Genomic DNA, 15894 nt, shown 5'->3' with positions numbered 1-15894 from the left:
CTACGTAATACTATTTTGCCCTGTGCTGACAGCACTCATAATTTCTTTTCTACTTATATTATATTAAATACAAGCTTATAACTGTGGTTGTCATTTTATCCAATTGTATTTTAATTGTTTATTAATATTTATTTTAACTATAATTATTTTAAATGGCGTGTTAATTTGTAATATTAGTCTATTTTTTTTTATTAGATATTGTTAAATATTCGTGTGATTGTAAAAAAAAGGTCCTCCATGCCTCCGTCTAAAATAATGCAATAACTTAGTAATCAACCCTGATAAAGGCTTCCAGTAAAACGGCGAAACGTCGCTATAAGATTACAAATAAAATAAATAACATTTCAATTTTCTGGTCGCTTTCATGGAAACAGTTCTAATTCATCATTGGGGAAGCTAGTACAAGGGATACCTATACGATGATCATTGTGGATTTACCTAATAAGTCAAATAGTAAATAATTTTTATACCAGAACAAATTACTCTTTTGGGCTAAACAAATATGCATCGACGTGATATTTGCAGAAATGCCACCTAAATTATTTATTAAAAGCTCAACATTAAGCTACTGCATGGCTTGAATCTAATATCGACAGTTTTATGATTAATTATGCTCGTAATTTTCGGGGCATGAATGGAAATTCTGTAGGTAGCAATTTATCATCTAAAAAATAATTAAAAACGTGACTTCGTCTGTCGGGGGATTTTTGCCTTTTTATATTTTTCTATATCGGAAGTGGAGTTAATTTATATTTAGATCATGTCATTTTTAAATTAAATGTCACCCTTGCGGAAAAGAAACGCACCTGCATCATTAAATAGATTTTGGCAAACGAATACCACCTTAAAATATCATTAACACTGGGTCACATCAAAGTAATTTATGACTCGAATAGGTAATTAGGTTAGTTACATTTTGTGAGATACAAATAGAAATTAACTGGAAACCATTAGGTAAAGCAACTACATAAATCAACATCGCCGTTTATTAAGGTTTTGTACGTAAGAATAACAAAGTCCTAATAGTCCAGGCGAATTAGCTGATAAATCGCCATTGTTTGGAAAATTTTGGACTACACCTAATTCTTGCATATAAATTACTAAAAAATTACGTACATTCATCATTAATAAACTTGTGCGTACGCTTACAAAAGTGAGGAATTTTGCTATAAACATTTTAGGCCGTTTGTCGATGTTTTTTCTTTTTTCGTCAATAACTATTTTTCTAATTGTTTAAATAAAAAAAGTTAAATGAGAACGTTGTTTAGAATCATTTTTTTATAAAGGCAAGGGGGCCCGATTTTTCAGTATGATACATTTTCTTCAATAAATTAGGATTTATTGGAAAAAAAGCGGTTTATTTCATATCGACTTTTAAAATAAAAAGCCACTTTTGTAGTTATTAATTCGGCTAAAATTTTATTCCGATCGAATAAACAGGTGACGAGTAATTAATTTGTCAATAAAAAAGATCCAGGTATACATTTCATGATGCTACCAAATGTTAATTATTATTGATCAGTTATGATCTATGCTCACAGAAAATATGTAGGTTGTGTACTTCTATCATGTTCAGTCATTAAAAGTATATTTTTTGATTATTTAACGTTATTTTTGGCTACTTGTAATCTCGATTTTTAGGTAACATACTTTTATTGGTCCCAAATTAAAGGTTTTTTTAATAGATACATTTTCATAATCTTTTTATACAATTGTTAAAATTGAAAAAAAACTTTAATTTGAAAAAATTACAAAAATATGAATTAATTATTATTTCGACGATATCTTCTAAACAGTTGGAAAAATTGAAAACAGTTACAAAAAAGTATATTTTACAAATGTTTGTGTATATATTACAGTTTTAATACAATAAATCGCAACTAAAGTGTATACCTAACGGAATTGAACTGTAAAATTGGGAAGTTACAAGAGTGTGTGCAGTTATTTATAGACTTTTGATTGCAGTTGTTTTTGAAAATCAAAATTGACGATTTTTAATTAAATTCACTCTGATGAAACGATAACATTTTGAGCAATGGGAGTAGGCGCGTCAATTAGTTCGGTCGTTGTAGACTCTACTATTAAACGTTTTATTCGAAGGTTCATATCAAAATGGTATATTTTATCGAAGCCTACAGCTCTAGCGATTTTAATTGCATCGCGAAATCGCATATTTACTGTTATTTTTTGATTACGCGAACTTTATAGAGATTAATCCTGATAATTAAACAGTAAACACTGAATATAACTCTTGCCTCTCGCACTTCAGACATCACCGATTTTTATTTTATTTTTAATTATACAAAAATATTGTTTTACATATTACTCCTATTAGTATTACCATCTTATTCAGTATTATTTTAAATCGACGCTGTAAATGACATTATACTTTCTTTGCCTACTTAGTCTATCAAGAAAAAGCCATTCTTTTGATCTCAGTTGGTACATAAATACATTTCTTTGTGTCGAGGCAATGTACAAAGCTTCAAACAATATATAATCCAATTTCAATACTCTGAAAGTGGTCAAATGTGTCAAGTTTCTTATAAAAATTCAATTTCAAGTATTCGAGAAAGAAAAATCATGCTGTACGTATTGATTGGCATATTTATACCGTGACAACAAAACGAAACCTAAAATTTGAAATAAAATGTAGAAAAAAGCCACATTTAAATTAAGAACGGTAAGAAGTAAATAATAAATAATAAATCTCGTTGTGATTTTCGAATAACGATAGTGTTTAGTGCTATTAATTATATCGGTATTTTTACAATTATTTCAATTCAAAAACTTTTAGTTAGTGTGTGTAATTAGTGTAATTGTTTACTTTCATTACATTTCAAATTTCTTTGTTGCTTTATTCAGTTCAACTTCGTAACATTTCTTCAAATATCTCTTAAACTGTTTAGGCCATAAATTCCTTTCTTCTATTGTTTGGCTTTATGATATTTCGTGAATATTGTTACATAAACAAAATGTACTTACGTGAGGAATTCAAACAGTTCCTGTTAAGGATGTTTGGGAGGTATAATCGGAGACAAGAGTACATAAAGTTAGAAATTCGTAATTAATTTGGTTTTGCTGCATATCATGAGGTAAATAAATACTATCTATACTAAAAAAAGTGTAGGTACGGTTTGATTGGAATTTGAGCAAAAACTTTGAATAAAATAAGAAATAACGGATAATATGGAAAGTTTTGAAGTGACTTTTGGCAGTGAATATGCCTTGATTTCAACTTCGAAACAAAAAATATTTAGTTTCAATCTTTATTAATAATGAGTGTAAAACTTTTCAATATGTTTAAATAATAATTAAAACTTTAAAATTGCATTTATTTCAGACAATTATAAATGTTATCATTATATTATCAAGTAAAAACGAGATTTTCAGCTAATTTTTCAATTTTTCCCCGATAACCATTTTTTTGAATTTGAATAGCCTTACGCTAAAGTGATTCTTCAGAGTTCAAGTTACTTATTATAAAGTTTTAGAATAACTTTTTAACGGTTCAGTGAATCGATTTGTAATTTTTACAGGAGTTTTAAAATTGAATGAGAAACGTTCTTCCAAATTTTTATTTGTCTCGTAGCATTTTGACATACATCTCAAACATCCTAAAGCACAAATGAGGTTTTTCTGATTGTCATTAATAATACCTGGCGCATGTTAGTTCTTTCGTACTTATTCTAGTAGAACGGAAGTTCAAAAACGCAATTTCCTAGTGGTCTCCGGATAATTTTTTATCTTACGACTGCATAGACAGAATTTTCTTTTAATATAAGATTCACGTTTTTGATTGTGTACGTTGTAGGTAAAAAATTATTTTAAAACTGTGTTGTGTAGTATTAAAAAAAACTGTAAGTACCTATTGATTGGATAAAAAACTACGCCTATTGGTAAGAAATACAGTTATTAGTACGTGTTAATATGTGTCACAGCTTTCATGTTTTTGATCAGATTATACCTACTAATAAAGAATTTCTAAATTGACAGGTAAAATGACAGGTAGGATAATAGGACAGCGAGCGATATAGAATTGACCATTAATTGTTCCTATAAAAATTGCACGCATCAAAAACTGTCGATTGGATTAAAGCCAAAAAAAATATGAGCTTTCGCGCATAATATCGGATTAAACAAAAATAATAATGGATGGCATGTGTTTAATGTTTTATTTAATCTAGCTGAGTTTCCATTTTAATGTGTTGCATTTGCCAGTTAAAAAATGCTTGTTACTAAAATTTTATTGCAATACAGAAAATTTTGTAAGGAAAATTCACGTTCGATTTTTGAAACAACGGTTCTTTGAGTCCTTTAAAGCTATTATGTAATAAACATTAAAACAATTGAAAATGTTTTTACTTGATATCATTATAATGTTACTTTTCAAATATCCTGGATACGTATATGAAGTTAGTTACCAAAAATTGTAGTGCTGTTAATGGGTTCTTATGAATCAAGAGAAAATTCTTATACCTACATGACATTTTGTTATAAAGCGTTAAAGAAATTACTGTTGCACATAGTAAATAACTAATTGTTCGAGGTACATCTGTAAAATTTGATTTGATTAATTTATTACAGATTCGTAATAAGAAAACGAAATGAATGTTGGAACTTAAAAATTGCTTCTACTTCAAAATTTTTAATATGACGGATTAATATGATGTTTTCCTATTTTGCAAAGCTCAATTTTTCCTTTAGCGATACGGAAAATGAAAAGTCAGAAAAGACAACAAATAAGAGAATGACAAGAATTTGAACAAATAATGTACCATATGTTAAATTTATAATTTACCTATTTTTTGTTCAAAATTTTTACTACTTCTTCACTTCTTGTACAGTAATATTTTCAACCTATCGCAACTAATCGACTCATGTATTTTCAACTCTCGTCCATCCTCATTTTGTGGCAATCACAGACCAAATAGAAAAAAACTGCGTAAATCTTTTGTGCAGTAGTTACAATTAATATAAAACGTATAATTTGGTTTTGCGCATTTATTTTTTCATTGGCTGAGCGGCGTAGAAGAAGTTTTGCGTGAGAAGTGGGAAGTGGGGACGAAAAATTTGAAAATACATGAGTAGAATCAATTGAAAATAGGTGGTACTGAAAAGACATGAGTTCAAAATACATTTGTACTGTATTATAGTAGAACGTTTTGCGTACTCTATATTCTTAGTGCTGAACTAAATGAACTACTGAACTATACTAGTGAATTAGTTCACTTCATTGAAGAAGATTTATTGAATTACGTCAGTAATTAAACTACAATTCCCAAGTCCAGGCACGACGTCTTCTAACAAAAAGGATTACAATCCCATTGGTTTTTAGAGACTTAGTCCATAATGTCTCGAATATTTACATAACTACAAGAATTGCATACTTAACTAGTATTCTTTTCCAATACCTTTTTGAAATAGCCTGTACAATTAATTGAATTATTTTTAATATTGTTCAAATAAAAAGCGTATGAATTCAAAATCATTAACGAGTAACCAGACGACAGGCAATTACCGACCATAAACAGCCGGGAAAAATATATCTGATGTTATAATATGTAAGTGACGTCTACTTCCAGTAGACCTTATCCATAAACCATACACATTGCAGGTTTGGTACGAAACCTCGTTGTAAATTTGTAATTAAAAGGCGACTGATTGATTCAGTGGTAAAATTCTGGCTGACGCAAAGGCGTCACTAATGAATGACATCATATACGCTTTCCTGGCTGGTTCGTAGTCGGTCGTTACCACTCGTTTCTTTAACGTAAAATGTTCTAATTCCTTTAATCCCAGTTATCAGTAAATGCTATTTAAATTTTAATCCGGCTTCTTGTTAATTTACGAACAATAGAGCGTGTACTAGGGTTGGGTTTCTACGTAATGTTATCCGACCCCGTTTTATCCCCTTGTTGCCGCAACCGAGACGAAATTCTCGGCGAACAATGTTCAGCACCCTTGCCGCTTTTGAGAATCTTGATAAACATCGATGTAGAATCACTATCAACGACACAATTACCATACATCTTCTGGTATCAAAAAGCCACAGGGTGGTGCCGCCATATTAGTGACGCCATAGGGACGACCCCTAAAGGGTTAAACGTTGTAACATTACGTTTCCGTATTTAACCCTCAATCTACTCTACCTTTTTGTTATCATTGGAACGTGATTGGCCTGTTACCAATTAAAAGAAAAATCATTGCAGGTATAGAAACCTCAAAGATATAGTAGAGTGACTTGTAGAGTTCNCACTTTTGGCAAGTTTTCAGATAAATCAATTTTAAAGTTTGAAAGTGTCCCGGTAATACATACTAAAAAAAACAAAATATATATTTGTCCTTATATCATGATTTATTAACGTTCTGGCAAAAACTTTATTGAGCAAAGTTGCAATACACTGATGATGTAAGGTCTAGTCTACAGCTAGAGTTAAACATCTTTATTGTAACAAAGTTTTTATATATTACAAAATAAGCAAAGCTAAGTAAAATGTATTGCTATTATGTTTTATCCCTATATTACGTATCTAACACCTCCCCCATTAATTTGAAAAATTAAAGTCCATTTCTAATAAATTAATTTTTTAATAAGATAACGATATAGAATAACTATTTTTGATCGATGTATACCAGTCAAATTAATGATTGATACAGGTGCCTCTATAAATTTAATCAAATATAAACCAGAATTGAAAAAATTTATAGATTTTATAGATACTATTAGTGTTTCAGGATTAAATGCTGATTCGTTTAAAACATTAGATTCTATCACAATAAATTTCAAGGAAAAAAACATCAAGTTTCATTCAATATTAATTTGAAATCATTTTTTTCGATTTTTTATTTACCCACTACAAACTACCTCAAATTAATGAGGGAAAAATTGTTGCTGTTGTCACACCCCCGCCGGGAATCGAACCCGAGACTTTTGGCTTTGGCTTTACGCACCAATGTTCTGACCATCAAAGGTCCCGGGTTCGATTCCCGGCGGAGGTGTGACAACAGCAACAATTTTTCTCTCATTAATTTGAGGTAGTTTGTAGTGGATAAATAAAATTAAAAAAAAATCGAAAAAATGATTTCAAATTAATATTGCATATTAATCCACTATTAAGTAACTAACAATGTCAAATATTTTATTTTGTCTGTAAGTAAATATTTAGTAAAAGACGATTTTGAATACCATGAAAAACTATTGACTGTAAAGCTGAATTCATTATTTCAATATTTCTCCACTTTTTTTATTTTATTTGTTAAAATTTTATTTTCAATATCTGCCTGAAATTCATAATTTCATGCATACTTCAGCCACTTATCTAATGTTTAATAGTTTTTCTGCTATGCGGTTGCAATAAAACGTTGTAAAGATATCAACGGACTTTAAAAGTTAGTCTACTATATCTTTGAGATTTGTATATAGCAAATTCGTCCTTTGAGATTAGTGCAGAAATGATTAGGGGTGTCGCTAAAGGTGTCAGGGATCTACCAAAAGCGACACTGGGGCATAACCGACATTTTCCAGCTAAATGGAGGTTACCTTTGCGGTTGAGGTAGACAGCGAATTTTCAAAAATGAAAATACACGTTGACTGCGAAGTCCCCGGGCTCTTTTCCCGGGAATTTTTTTATGACTACCATAAAATTCAGCAATTCAACTTACTGTAATCGGAAAGTTAAAAATGAAATTTTACAAATATTCAAAAGTTAAATGTGAAGGTAGCTAATAACTCAATTCTTTTACTACAATCGCAGTACGAATTGCGTCTCGCCGCCTCCGACAACCTAAAAGAAAACTACACGACTGTCGTAATTCACGTAAAAGACGTCAACGACAATCCTCCAGTCTTCGAAAGACCTACATACAGGACCCAGATTACTGAAGAAGACGATCGCAATTTACCGAAACGAGTTTTACAGGCGGGTGGCGCATGTCGTTGTTACTTTTTATTTCGCTCTAGCTGATGCAGTTTGCTACTTATCCTTAGCAACAAAAATGGACGCCTTATTTGCACGCTAGTTTTAGGTGCATGCTCAATTTTAATGTTCTTCTTGTGAATATTAACGGAATGTCATTAATTCAAAATATGCCTATTATGACAACAAACATCGTCTTAACAGTGATTAATTAATTAAGAATACTTTTAATTGCAAAAGAAAAGGTCTATTCTCAAAAGTTGCCTTCTGTTTTTAGAATCTTTAGCTTTCATAAATATTAATTAAAAGTTCTATGTTTATGTTGATGATAAATAAATTTCATCGTAAAACAAAAAGTAGAAAATATTTACGTATTGGATTTAAAAAGGTTTTCTTATTTACTATATTTGCAATGCAATTATTCAGTATTACCCAGTGCCTATTAATCTTTCAATTAAAATATGATTTAATCAGGTTTAGCTGATTGAGTGGCCTATTACTAACCACGTGTATTTAGCCAATCGATCTGAAATTTATTTTAATGCAGAATTCACTCTAATTTTTTTTGCTGGTAATTTAAATCATAGCCATCAACTTTGTTATTGGCAATAATTCATCACTAAAATAACTAAATACAAAAAATAAAAAGCGCTACAAATCCTAAAATAAGACATTATCGTTCTGATGAGAATACATGATGTACAGATTCAATACAAAACAGTGACATAGCCCCACATAAATTCACTTACACTGTCTATAAAGTAATACGTATTTTATTTCTTAAAAATTCAATTTTGGGAGTTTCAATGCCCTTACCATCAAATGCAACCCATTCTCGAAATGCATTGTCTAAAATGCATTAATTATTTTCTAGATGAAAATAGAGAGTTCTACTTACTCGAATAACATCGCATTCTAAATTCCTAACCGTTTCATTTATTCTTGCCTCTAGGGTCTTTCTGGATTTGGATAATCCCACAGCAATTTTTCTAGCTGCTAAAGAATTTGAGTCAATGGTTTTCTGTATGCGAGGCAATTATTTTCCTTGGAAATGCACGCAAATCCTGGTTACCAATTTTATAAAGATCACTCATTAGAAACGTTTTGAATGGAAAATTGATTTAGCTATATCATATATAGGTAAACATCGAATAGAACACGTCCGTGGCATTTAATTCAAAATTTTGCACTCCACTGTTTTTTATTGCAAATGCAAATAATTTTTGTTACAGTTTTGATCAAATCTTTGTCACTTGTTTTCTCGTTGACAGGTTAAGCATTTCGTAAAAAGTTCCACAAATGTTTTTAACTGATTGACCAAACGAAACCCTTTAATGAAAATGCTAGGGAACGGAAGCTGCACGATTCATTATAGCACTGAAAACATCCCCTAAATACCATCATAAAATTGAAACATTTGTTTCGATTATACATTTATAAATTTAAACTTCCATTTAGAATTCAATTTTCGTGAAACTGGAAAATCGTCCACACGATAATTAAAAATGATTACAAATCCAAAGTGATATCAAAATTGTATCTGTTTTAAACCAGAAATTATAATAGGTACGCGCAAAATAATGTAAAATGTAACATACCCTTCTCCCCGTGCCCATTAAATAATTAATAATGTTGTTTATAATTCAACGAACCCTCGCGGTTTTACCTGTGAATAAATATATTGTTTATCTGCTTTTAACACGACTATTTAGTATTTGTACATATGCTAAGCCGTATACCCCTTTTAATCTTATCGTAAAACTGAATCAATTCTACCGTTTCCATTTCGAAATTGTTGCCATTTGACTCAAATATCAACCCGCATAGCGTCATTTGCAAAACGGAAATTAAGCACAGCCGCTAATTCGAAACGTTATGTTTATAAATGGACCATTTCGGTAATCTTGGAATATTATCTTCCACGTTAAACGACTTCGGTGGGAATTTATAATTGATTAAATCGACCATTGTCTTTTTTATTGTTCATATTCTGATACTAGAACGAAGTCGTTCTGTTGAAGAGAATATAACTTATTTTGCCTTAAATGCTACCCATTGGAATTTCGTATTAGTCTTAACTTAATCTTGCAAAATTCAGCTTAAAACCATTATATAAAATGTATTGCATTTAATGTAACATTAAAATAGATTAAATTATCAATTAAATCCAGAATATCAGAAAAAATGTACTATCATCGCGAATCTTCAATAATTTTAATGTATTCCGTAAGAAATTTGTTAATTTAACCGAAAGAACATGGTATACCTACTTGAAAGGTGTGAAAGTTCAATAATTTAATTTTGGAGCAAAAGCTATTACGAAATTACTACTGATCACTAATATTTGTTAGAATCAACTTCGTTTTATACGATAATGATGGAATATAACCCTCTTTCACACCCTTTAAGTAGGTATGTCATGCCCTTTCGGCTAAATTAACAAATTTCCTATTGAACATATCTACAATTCTTTCAAATTCGCGATGATAGTAANCTCATCATTCGTCGGTAACACCACATTTCTAACGCTTCTAACCTGACTGTAGACAAATTTAAATATCAATCTCACCTTCATTTACTGTATACTGAGTTGCAATAAAAAATAATGCAAAAATGATTACTTGCTGAATTGTGCTTTTTTTCTATGTGAACTGTACCATCTTTCAATGCAATAATATTTTCTAGAAAATTTTCCGAAAGTGCTAGAGACGACGGAAGAATTTTTTTTTTTCATTTCGTTGTACCTAATAAAAAAAAAGAAAGCAAAAAAAATGTTAAATGCAAACCAAAAAAGACCATTCACCCCGATAATTTAGAAATGTTAAGTAGAAAAGCTTGTAGGTCCTGGTTGCGTCGGAAGTCACTGAGGATACGAGCAAGTTCCTTATTGAATAAAATTAAGAAGCAAACACAAAGTAAGGCTGTTACACTGTCACATTTAAACAACATGTCTGCTGTCAATTCTCAAGTAATCATTTTGCCTGTCTTCTTTTTCGAGCGCTACTTCGCCATGACAGATTTACGTAGGCTCGAACGCCTTAAAAAAAATCATTACCGTCATTCAAAATCGACCTTCCAGTTGTTTTTCCACGTCTACTAAAGAACATATCGACGTAAACAACCACATTTTCCAGCCGACTTCCCGCAGCGTCAAAAGAGTGTAAACGTCGAGCAATGAGAAGTAGTATAAGTTTTTATTATTTTGAAAAAAAAAATTGTACAAACAACCGCTTCATTCCGATCCTCACTCGAGGGAATTAGAAGAAACGAAAAGTTAATTGAGCGGAAATTACATTGCCCTAGAGTAATTTGTATAAATGTAAAAATACCGCGTAAAAATGAAAAGAAATCCATCCATTTTTATTTAGCTTGGCAAAAAAGAGAAAACACATATCGAGAGATATTGCATTTGTCGTAAAAAACATTTTTTTTCTTTTTTTATAGCCCCTATCAAAGATTTTATTACCTAATTACTTAAAACTTTTCATTTAGTGAGTTTTTTCGTATATACTAGATGACGTTAGTAGGTACAGCAAATGAAGCAACCTTAACAAGAATAAACGCTTGGCTAATTCGCCAATAGAGGGCGATATATTATAACTTGCAATGATTGATAATTCCATATTTAAATACAGTTAAAACGTGATGACATAAGTCATTATTTAACGAGAGATTAAAAATGAGCATGCATCATCGTTTATCGCCGTTTTTCTGTTTGTTTGTCTTTTGTTTGCCGTGTTGCATTTTATGTATGTATATGTATCTGTAATGCATGGTATAGTATGAGCTAACCCTCGTCGCCTCAGACAGTCTCAACGAGAACTACACCACCGTGGTAGTGTACATCAAAGATGCCAATGATCAACCACCTTCCTTCGATCAATCGTCGTATATCAGGGTCATCGAGGAAGAAGTACCCGGATCGTACCCTTTTCTGCTGATGGTGGTAAGTAGAATTTGAATTATATTATACGTGATAATGAGATCAAATAAGATCGAAATCGCGATCAACATCTTATAGTTTCTGACTTTATATAATAAGAACTTAATCCATACGTAATCCACTGTGATGTGATTTACCTTGAGTAACGTTTGAAATACTACAGTTACCAGCAAATAGTGCAACAAAAATTAGTGTTGATTTGTGCAGGGTGTAAACAATCACACGGTCAGTTCAGCAGCGTGGTCTAGGGCAAAAAAAAAATTAAAAAACAGTAATTTACAAGAAGATGGCTTTTAACATAAACACCTTGAGTCACCCTTAATCTATTCTAACAAATAAACAATACATCAGCAAAAAATACAAAACAAATATTACAGTGATGCTGGTAATCACCTGTTAATTGAATACAGCGTTATGAGACGTATTTTACCAGGGCCGGAATTGAATTTACCTGTACTTTCAGACATACAAACATGTACTTAATTCTCATATTTTATAGTGCTCTATCACCTCTCTAAGCTTGGTACTGATACACCCTGTATGTCGTAACTCGATAAAGTTAAACATATAAAAAATCGGCTAATTTCTCTTGTGTATTTTAGCGAAATTGACAGGGCTGGGGTATTTTAGATTGAGAATTCAATTTAGCAAGGTCTCAATCTCTGGAAAAACTGACAAAATTTATTTTCATGGAATTTCATATAAAAAGAGTAACTCAATCAACGGAATATTGTATTAAATAAGGGCAGAAGTCTTTTTAATTATTATGATAAAAATGAACTATTAAATACCAGTAGGTGGCGACATGCTGCCGTAACTCTAGTTTATTAGCATAATTCACGGTTTAAATAAAATTTAACGTTTTTTAACGTCTTTAAGTAACAAAACTAGGCGTTATTGATGGTATGAAATTGAGACATAGTTTTATTTATTACAAAAATCTAAAAATTAATTGTCTCCTTAAGATTTTTGGATACTGAAACGATAAAAGTTAGTAAATGCTCTACTTCAACAAAATTTTTCGTTATTTTATTTTTTGTTGTTTCCCAACATATGCTCAGGAAGGTTTCATAGATAATAATTTTGTACTTCTTATTTATTAAAAAAAAGACTTTACAAAGCTTTGATTGATTACTACAAATATCTAATTAATTAACCAGTATGAAATGAATTAAAAATGTTACTTATGCTTATCTACTTCAAGCAGCTGAAATCATGTAACTGACCTTCTCTAGCTTCTTTGTTCTAACTAAAGATTTCGAAATTTTTACCGGTATCTAGTAGTAAATAGTTAAAACAAAGTTTATGAATAATTCCAACCGATTTCTTGGTGCAATGAAATATTTTATATATTCAGAACCTAAAAGCCGGATTACTTTAACAATGTCAGATTTAGCATTACAAACATCACTTGTTAAGGTCATATCGATTGGTTCTTATACGAAAGTATCGGTACAGTCTTCTTTGAAAAATAGCGAATGCGATCAAGTGTGTGCGCTTCCGGTTCCGCGATGAGGAATACTAGTTTACGCTTTCCCTTTTTCACTTCCGGTACACTTCAAAATTTGCCCTCAAATTGATACCCTTTCTTCGCTATGTCGTTAGAAAAAAATCAGGGAAATACGAAGATTAACCGAAGATAAGAAAAAGTGATGATGAATTTATTATTCATTTATTATATGCCATATACATATTATGATTCCTTTTTTTCTCTTATTTATTTCACAATAAATACTAATTTTAAACGAAAATAATATGAAACCTTAATACATAAGGTACGAATAAAAGATGACACTTTTAAATATAATATTTCATCATATATCTGTTATATTGAGAAAACAGAAAATAGCATTTAATCTGAATTTCCCAATAAAAAATTGTGACCAAACGTATACTTTCAATTAAAAGAAGACAAAAGGAAGAAACACAAAAAATTTCAGCAATATTTTCCAAAACTTAATGAGATTTGAACGTAGGACCTTTAATTTAATATAATTTAAAAAAATGTTAAAAATCCCTTAATTTACCTATACTTAATATACCTGCCATGTTAGTATACTCATTGTATGTACATAGTTCCTAGTTCGTTTTTTATAAAGTTTAGCTTTAGTAGATGACTTTGTTTCATCTGAAACATTTGTATATTCTCGACTATTTCATAAGTTCATTTCTTCTGAATTTAGAATTCGTCACCTAGTGCTTTATGAAAAACCTACATTTACATTCTTTTTAATTAAGCTCTAGATTTCCTGCTTTCATCTCTAAAATAAAATGCCTTGACCCAGTAAGCTTTCTATCCACTGTTAATGACAATAATGTCACATTTTTCGTACGCGAATGAATGAAAAACTAATAACTCTCGGTTTACTGCTTTTTTTCTAGCATTTTCTTGTACGTTATTACTGGATTAATATATTTCATATAAAATGCGCCCAACAATGTTTAGATTTGATTAGATTAATTAGATCAAATCAAAGAAATCAGGCAGTTGATAACCAAATCGACGCAGAATTGACAGATTTTTTCTTGTTAATTTTTCAAAAAAAAAAATACAATTTTAATATATGTTTCTTTACGTAGACACTCCGTATATATATATATATACGTGTGCAATGAAGCCTGCGCAAATTAATTTAATTAACCAAACGCCTCGTTAAACTGATTCGGAAGCAGTATCTAAGATCTTTCTCATTTCGGAATTGAAGTTGCCTGTTTATGTAGGAATTTTACTGGAATTGAACGGATTGCGTCATTTAATAATTCATCAAAGCCCGGTCTAATTAGATTTTCAAAGTTACACGATGCAATTCACGTATTAACGCTGCCGATGTCGTCTAAGTTTGAAAGTTGATTTTGTCACGCTGTACTTTCTGATGACGAAATGAGGCGTTTCTGGGCACAACTTTCCTGTTTATGATAAATAATTTGACAGAAAATTTTGAATTATAAAATAGCTACAGCTGTTACAAAACGCAGGCTTGATGATGCTTGCTCAGCTGAACGCTCAACTTTCAGTTGTTCTTGTGCGGCGTTCGCGTCACGAAATTCTCAGATTATGCAAAGGTAAGAGCGTGGAAAACTTATAATCTCTTCATAGGAAAATCTGACGTTTCAGTTGAGATGCAATGTTACCCGTAGGATATTATAACGTACAGAACTTTTAGGTAAAGCAAACACGTATAGTCAAAGTATTATCTAAACCCACTCGTTTGTATCTTACCTCTACTGCCAGAAACTATATGTATAAGCGAAGAAGGTTCCATGTGGTAGTTGAAGGAATACGGAAAACAATCTAAAGTGCTTACATGTTTTCAGTGTTTTCTGCTTTTGCTTCAGTACACTTCTCGTAACACTTAATTAAACTTCTGAAGCACTAAAAGGATAATGTTGAAGGACTTGCAAAACCGTTGATGCTAATATAATTCAATATAAACTTCAAACATCGCGTTAATTACTATTTTTGAAATAACAAACAACGCATTAGTAAATGGATAAGGAGTCGCGCTATCTTCAGAATTCTATGTGTAGAAGTGCAATTAATCACTATAGAGATAATACAATTACAGTTAGAATTTGTTAAAAGAAAGAAACAGAAAGTAAAAAGATCTCACCTGCAGCTTATTTATTTGAACACAATAAAACAGTATTTATAAGAATGATGGTATAGTTTCAGATATTTCATATTAATTACCATTCCTGAGTGAAATAACTTCAGTTTGGTTGGCTTTATTAAAACTGCTTATTCTGTGCTGATGAGAACTAGTAGGTTCAAATTTGGCAATCTTCATCTGACCACGAATCTAGTGTTCTATACGTGTCATAAAAAAATTCTCAAACGAAAATGGTAGACAATCAATGCAAATTCCTTATCAATAAACCTGTATTCTGAGGCTATAGCCCGTGGTTTTTGTATAGCAGTCAGTTGAAGTTTTTTTACTTATGGAAATTGATGTGATTGCGAGGTCATAATTCCTAACCTAGTCCGTCAGTTTCAAAATCAATAATCAAAATGGCTACATAATGTTAATAATG

At 30.9% G+C, this 15894-nt stretch overlaps 1 protein-coding gene across 5 annotated transcripts in view; it reads left to right on the top strand.

Annotated features, from left to right (window-relative positions):
- Positions 1–15894, top strand: part of LOC108744261 (neural-cadherin) — a 261954-nt gene that overhangs the window by 171624 nt on the left and 74436 nt on the right. For 3 of the 5 annotated variants that reach the window (XM_025976724.1, XM_025976722.1, XM_025976726.1), the window contains exon 4: positions 7758–7922. In XM_025976724.1, coding sequence (XP_025832509.1) covers positions 7758–7922 — 165 coding nt within the window. Of the gene's footprint in view, positions 1–7757; positions 7923–11700; positions 11866–15894 lie in introns of all 5 variants that reach the window. The other 2 variants (XM_025976725.1, XM_025976723.1) reach the window with 1 other exon arrangement.

Source organism: Agrilus planipennis, unplaced genomic scaffold (assembly GCF_000699045.2).
Source record: "Agrilus planipennis isolate EAB-ADULT unplaced genomic scaffold, Apla_2.0 scaffold13, whole genome shotgun sequence".
Lineage (NCBI taxonomy): Eukaryota > Metazoa > Arthropoda > Insecta > Coleoptera > Buprestidae > Agrilus > Agrilus planipennis.
Note: the sequence above shows the minus strand (reverse complement) of the source record. Positions and strands in the feature narration are given on the sequence as shown.